Below are 6,894 nucleotides of genomic sequence, written 5' to 3' on the forward strand. Positions count from 1 at the left end.
TTCATTGATGAGAGAGATAACCATTTTTAATATTGCATAAATAAAAACAGAAAAGTAATGGGTTATGCGTAGCGTGAAATAATTTTCGATGAATTTATTGATATATAGAATAGGACACTTTATTTTCATCATCAAAGTAATGCGTACGAAGCATATACACGATCCACCATACGCAACCTAGTGATTACCACGCACGGTCTCGGTTTTTGAATTATATACTGAAATATGTTTGTTGGTATATATAAGCAATAATAAATTGTAGTAATCGAATTTATGATAAAATCGAGTGAAATAAAAATGAAATGACGCTAGCTAGATATTAAACTAACCCAACCTATAACCCTATAACCCAAATATAAATCTATATTTTTTTATTTATATTAGAGATGATTAGCATCAATGAGTTAAGTTTAGGTTGTTCTATATAAAAATGGGACCATAGCGTAGTGGAGAGTAAATTTAATCGAAGCTTTCTGTGAATATCTCGGAAACTGAAGTTGAACGGTGGTAACATGTACAAGGAAATGTTTTCCAGAATGATGACCTTGACAACATATTTCAAGGTTTCCCAAAATCTCAGCAAACGCAAAATACACAAATACGTTCGATCGAGCAAAATTTCTCTGCTCCGATCGTTAATTAAAGCGATTCGTAAATCATTGGTTCGTTTGTTCGCAGAATCGGCGCACGTTCTCGAAATGTAACATACCCTGCGGGGATTATCCGGCGGGACACGAATTAAATTACGCTTCGGGTCAAGTACGACCGAGACAAAACAGTGTGTTCATTGGATCTAATACGTCGTTGCTGCCTGGCGCTCAAGGTATGCCACGTCGCACGAAAAGCGCGCTCGATCTTCAATTCTTGATGTTTTCGGAGAACAACTCGTGCAGTGAACAGGATACGTTAAAAAACTTGAAGTCAGCCAACGAGTCCACGAAATTGTTGCAACGCGAACGAAAGACCAGTATATGTCAGTTAGACAGAATCGAAACGTCCAAGCCTGTCTTTCGAGACAGAGGAATGAGTGTCTGTCAATTCGATGCTTCCTCGAAATTGTGGCAACGAGATCGTGGAATGAGTGTCTGCCACTTCGACAGGATGGAGGTACTTGCCAGACCGTTGCAAAGAGACCGTGGCGGAAGAATCTGGCAGTTCGACAGAATGGACGTGTTGGCCAACCCGCTGCAGAGAGATCGCGCAGGCAGCGCCTACCATTTTGACAGAATGGACGTTTTGGCTAGGCCAAATTGTTCTTTTGGCAAATCCTTGTCGAGGGAGAGGCGCGTCAGCATGTGTAACTTTCTGGAGAAAGACGAAGAAGCAGCGAAAGGTAGTCAAATGGTACGGCGTTTAAGTAGCAACAACATTGAGAAAATCGTGAAGGAGGAGGCGTCCGTCGAAGAAGCGGAGTGTGAAACGGCGATGCAGCACATATTTCCCAAATGCACACCCAAAGGAAATAAAAATGCTTCCTATCAATTGGACCAACCGTCTTGCAGCAAAACTCCTGACGTTGTGTTCGGATACAAGGCTACTTGCGTGTAGTGTGAGAAGGTTAAACGTATGACTTATCAAGGGAGAATATGTATGCTATACTTGAAATTTATGGAGTTAGTCATCGTTTCAATTTCAAGGTATCGAAGGGTACTTGAATGCATATGACATATATTCAATCACAATATGGTAATAAATAGAAATTCTTATATAAAATCGTATCTAAGTGTGACACATACCGACTGTATAATGTTCCAGAAATGAGATTAAAAAGTACTCCTTCCTTTTAAACGTACGACTCATAAAGTTCCGAAAGAACCAAACTCCGTGTACATAATGATTGAAAGGCGTCTGATTCCGAGAATAATTCTACGACAAAAAATATATTTTGTTAATGTTATACTTGGCTCTTTCGGTCATGTTATTCTGTGTGAAGGAATCGTCTGAATAAATTTACACCGTGTAACAAACTAATCACAACAAAATTTGAAAGTGTACACGTTGTCAGCGCCACGAGAATTTTAGAAATGAATAATTTCACATACTTTTCGAGCTGAAAACAACGATTTTCGACATTCAAACACCGAAAGAGTTGAAGCAAACAGTTGTAATAATCTAAGAAAGTAGTAAAAGAAATTTATAAAGGAAGATGCGAACTATTTTTTCAGGAATTGTAATTTTTTAGACGACTGTTGAAAAGATATAAATTTATTAACACGTATTACAATTTTGGTCTTATTATGATATTAGAATTTACCAAGCATTCTGGCAAAAACGGCGTTGAAGAGAACACGAAACAGGGACAATTATCTCTGTTACAAGGTTTGTGCCACCTTGTGATGGGATATAACGTTCGATATATACTTCGAATCCCAAGTTAAATCCACTACCCAACGTCCACTTCATAGGTTTTCAATACTACAATACATATTTAATCATTCATTCATTCTACTTGCCAAATATGTATTCACCAAGGTCTTCGCAAACTGATTTCGAATCTCAGAAAAAACACTTGCAATCAATAGAATTATGAGAGTCAAGAAAGCAGTTCCACTTTACTGAATTTCTATAATAATGCGAGGAAGATTTTACAGAATTGTAGACGATAAACAGGATTCCTATAAGTTTTATTTTAATGTTTTACCGTGTGAATATTTCATTGTGCTTTCATTTCTAAGGTTTTCTAATGTTTGAAGAAGTTTTCCAACATAAAATTAAAACAGAAAATTGTGTATACTAACAAAAATCTTGTTATATTTTCTTCAGACTTGGCACATTTTCTAACATTAGAAAATTATAATTTGATCGAAAATGAACGAAAGGATGTACCAAGGTTAAGGATGATATCCAAACAAACTGTTTTAGTTAATGGAGAATTGTTAGTAACTTTCTGTTATTTCTGTTATGAGTATAAAAGCTTACAGTCAATTCCATTTACATTAGCTAGGTATATAAATGAAATCTTTTCTTTTAATGACTACATTACATTTACAACTGGCTCTGTTGAGCCAACCAGCGGATTTGGTAGTGTGGATATTATGTGCGTGTAGATGATGTTCAATAGTGTTTCCACTCCATTTCCTTATTATTCATTCCAGTAACTCATATGGTTTCGTTCTCTTCTGGCTCTTGAAGTTTGTGTCAGGTTTTCAGCTAGTTCGTTAAAACGTATATAGTTTATTATTGTGTGCTGTTGCAAATAAATGAAATCTTAAAAGGAAAATATATTCCAGTTTAACTCCACGTGCCAAGAGAACAGATGTATTTCAGTTTTGCAGACTACGCGCGCCTGTGCAGTATTCGCGGACAATATAAACTGGTTGGCGTAAATACTTGTGAAAATTCATTGCCAATTTAATTGCTATGTATCCATTATCACGATCGCGGATTACGAGAACGCATTAAATGTTCAGAGAAGTCAATGCAATTTTCATGTCAACTGTGTTTTGTGTCCCATAAGAACAGATATTTACATCCTCTATCGTTCCAAAATGCTTTCATAAACGACATTCTGTGTAATTACGATTCGTATCGTCAATATACCCGATCGCAATTTATTCGGTTATCTGTTTTTGTTAAAACGATTATTACTTATTCGCTTAAAATTTACAATTATCGTCGAGATAAATTATTATTCGTTTTAAGTTAACGTCAATTTAAATTAAACGTATAACTCTTCCTAAGTGAGTTGCGAAAATTATGCATATATAAATCAAATGTACTATGAATTTCTATCGGACAATATACAAATTGAAACCTCCGTTATCGAATAACAATGTCAGAAAACACTTCCATGGAAATGCTATCATTTGTCCACGAAGTACTGTATTATTATGAAAATCATAGTACTCGGGAGAAAAGTTAAGCTGTAAAAGGAAGGTTTACGCCTGCACGTATTGTTAGCTACTCTTTTTTAGATTATATTTTCAAATTTTTTTCAATAAGTATTCCATTAATCCTTTAAGCCTTCGTAACATTCAACGTGTAACCTAATTTCTATTAGGTTGTCCGAGAAGTTTCTTTCGTTTTATAAGGAAATAATAGACGCACAATGTTTTTTATACATAAAAACAGAAATAAAACAGAAATTGCTGATCATCTATTATTATCTTACGAAACGAAAGAAACTTTTCGGACAACCTAATATTTTTGTACTATAATCAGACGTTTGATACACTATAGCATTTCTTGCAATTTTCACTTTTTTATTTGAAACCGTAACCATAGACAACACAGTACAGAAAAAATAATGAGACAAATAATTCAGCCAAATGATGACATCTATCACCCTTTATCAGTATTCTATAAATAGCGTTAGCGTCTGAATCATTCTGTCACTCAATGACTCACTGCGCCAAGTCAACTATATTTCGATTTGAAAATTTCGTTTTACGTAAACTTTACAAATTTGTCGTTCTTTTTAAATTGAAAAACAATAGTTTTTCAACAAATGATAATTATAAAAAAAACTTACATGTATTAACATTTACATGTACATTGTCGGTCTTAAGTAACATATGAAGAATTTGATCGATTTGTATTAACGATACAAGAATATTATTATTTGTAATACTATCTTTTCGTGGAATCAAGAGATATATATTATATAAAATTTTAATTGTTTATTTAAAACCTTATCAGTAGCATGTTAAAATTAAATGTACGATTCGTTGAAATGTCGATCAGTTTTGAATAGTATTGCTCGAATTAATCAGAATAATCTTTCTGTCAACTTGGAAAAATCTTCTTTACCTTATTTATAACTCAAACAACCTGAGAATAATAAATTGCTAAATAAATAACAAAACTATTGTATGCATAACACTTGACACTTACACATGTCAATATTCTTCTTATGTATTTACCTCTTAAACATAAATTTTATCGTATCATAATATTCCACTATCTTCTGATATACAGGAAATTCATTCTTGAGTTTTCTATTTGTAGTTTCGTAACTAAATTACGTTTCGTCAAGAATATGCAAGCATTCACCTACTTTTGAGTAATGACATACCTAAAATCCATTGTACGTTGAAGATAATATCATTTTCCATCCGTATAAAAGACTGTAACTGATTGTTTTCTCTTATGAACACAGGAAAATTTTATATAGATTGAACAATATATATTGGTATGACATTTCATATTGAAAAAATGAAAATAAAATTGTTTAGTCATTTATTACTTTTGTGTTTCAAATTTTAAGCGAATAAAGCAAAACATCTGTAAAGAAAATTAAATAGGTGCATTAAATACGTTTTCCGTGATTATTGTTATGGGAATTTGTGACGAAAGAAACTCAAGAACTTATCATTCTAACAAGCTCTCCTTGTAAGATTCCTTGTAATTATTTGAAGTTTATTCATTATATGTATAGTTCTGCGACACTTATAAAATTATTTTATTAATTTGAATACATTTGTAACATACGTTTTATATCTTTTTAGAATGAGAAAATTTCAACTAATTCAAAGATAATTGCATATACAGTATTGTAATTTATAAACTATTTATCAATTGTTTAATATAAATAATTATAACATCATTCAGTTTGGATATATTTCAGTTATTGGTCATATGATAGCTAGTGAAAATGCGTATGTTCATACAAATTCATATTTCTATGAACACAATTTAAAAGATAGAATCTAACCAGAGATTTATATCATCTATCAAATATTATAATGAATACTATACTTTGAATATATTATATATTTGTATATATTATGTGCAACGTTCACGGTTTAATTACAGCTTCTTTTCGCAATAAAGATTATATTTCGTAATGATATTTTGTTGAAATTTGATGTTTTGTTCATCAAAAGTCTCAAATATTTATCAGTATACTGCCAATTTTTATGCATTTATATTCAAGGTCTGGAAAATATACAGAACGCACATGACATGCACAAATATATAAAATACCTAAAATAAAATACATACTATGATATTTAGTAACACAATTCTCTAACCAGGTTTCATTTCTTTTAACTATATTCATAAGAATATGAGTTTGCATACCTAAATGCTATCATGCTATACATACACAATAATATGTATTACAAACACAGTGAAATGCAGCATCGTTTAACATTAACAGAATTATTAACAGAGAATTATTAACAGAGTATTAACAGAAATCTGTGCAAAAGTTTGATATAAAAGTTTCTTTGCTTACATCGAATGCATTTTGTACATTCATTTTACATATTCGGTTAGCTTAATGTCCCTTCATGAATGATACATGTGCTTTTTACGGTGAATACAAATCGGTGCTTGATTTCGTCCCCATTCTATTCTCGGCAACGCTTCGTTAACAATGCATTTTAAATTTATCGACCATTCGAAGCTCCGAAATGGACGATACACGCATTTCAACGACTTATGACACTCTTTAAGCGGCAAATTTTATTTTTCAAAGAATGTTTTCTACTGTTAATGAAATTATTGTTTAATAATCATTAAAAACTGTTCCAAAAATATGAAAATCTTAAGAAATTATAACGATTTCTGTGATGTTGACAGATTACTATTTACTACTTGTTTTTTCTGACACATGCGAGATAACTTTGCTGTTTCGAGGCTCTGAGCTAAGTGCCATGCAGTCATTCGGTACGTGGCCAGTCACTTTAAACAGAGTCTCTATTCTTTTTCAATGCAACGCCGGGTCGTTTGCCATTAGCGAACTATCTCGCGTATTCACTCAACTTTAGACAGTGGCATATTGACACCTCATAGGGGTTTTTGATCATGAAATACTGTTGCAAATGGATTTCAGTGGTGAGATTTGTCACGGCATTTCCCAATTTTCTGTCGAGGCAAAGAAAGGCGAAAATACAAAATTTGGAAATATATGCTGTTTGTCGAAATTACTTTAAAGTTTAGTGCCATTTC

At 32.6% G+C, this 6,894-nt stretch overlaps 1 protein-coding gene across 3 annotated transcripts in view; it reads left to right on the forward strand.

Moving 5' to 3' along the window:
- The window catches only part of LOC117160785 (uncharacterized), a 131,416-nt gene extending 126,934 nt beyond the window's left edge, over positions 1-4,482 (forward strand). For all 3 annotated transcript variants that reach the window (XM_076622768.1, XM_076622769.1, XM_076622767.1), the window contains exon 5: positions 679-4,482. In XM_076622768.1, the coding sequence (XP_076478883.1) occupies positions 679-1,548 (870 nt within the window). In that variant the 3' untranslated portion in view covers positions 1,549-4,482. The remainder of the gene's footprint in view (positions 1-678) is intronic.
- The last annotated feature ends 2,412 nt before the right edge of the window (positions 4,483-6,894 follow it).

The sequence above is a fragment of the Bombus vancouverensis genome, chromosome 11 (assembly GCF_051014615.1).
Source record: "Bombus vancouverensis nearcticus chromosome 11, iyBomVanc1_principal, whole genome shotgun sequence".
NCBI classification, from domain to species: Eukaryota; Metazoa; Arthropoda; class Insecta; order Hymenoptera; family Apidae; genus Bombus; species Bombus vancouverensis.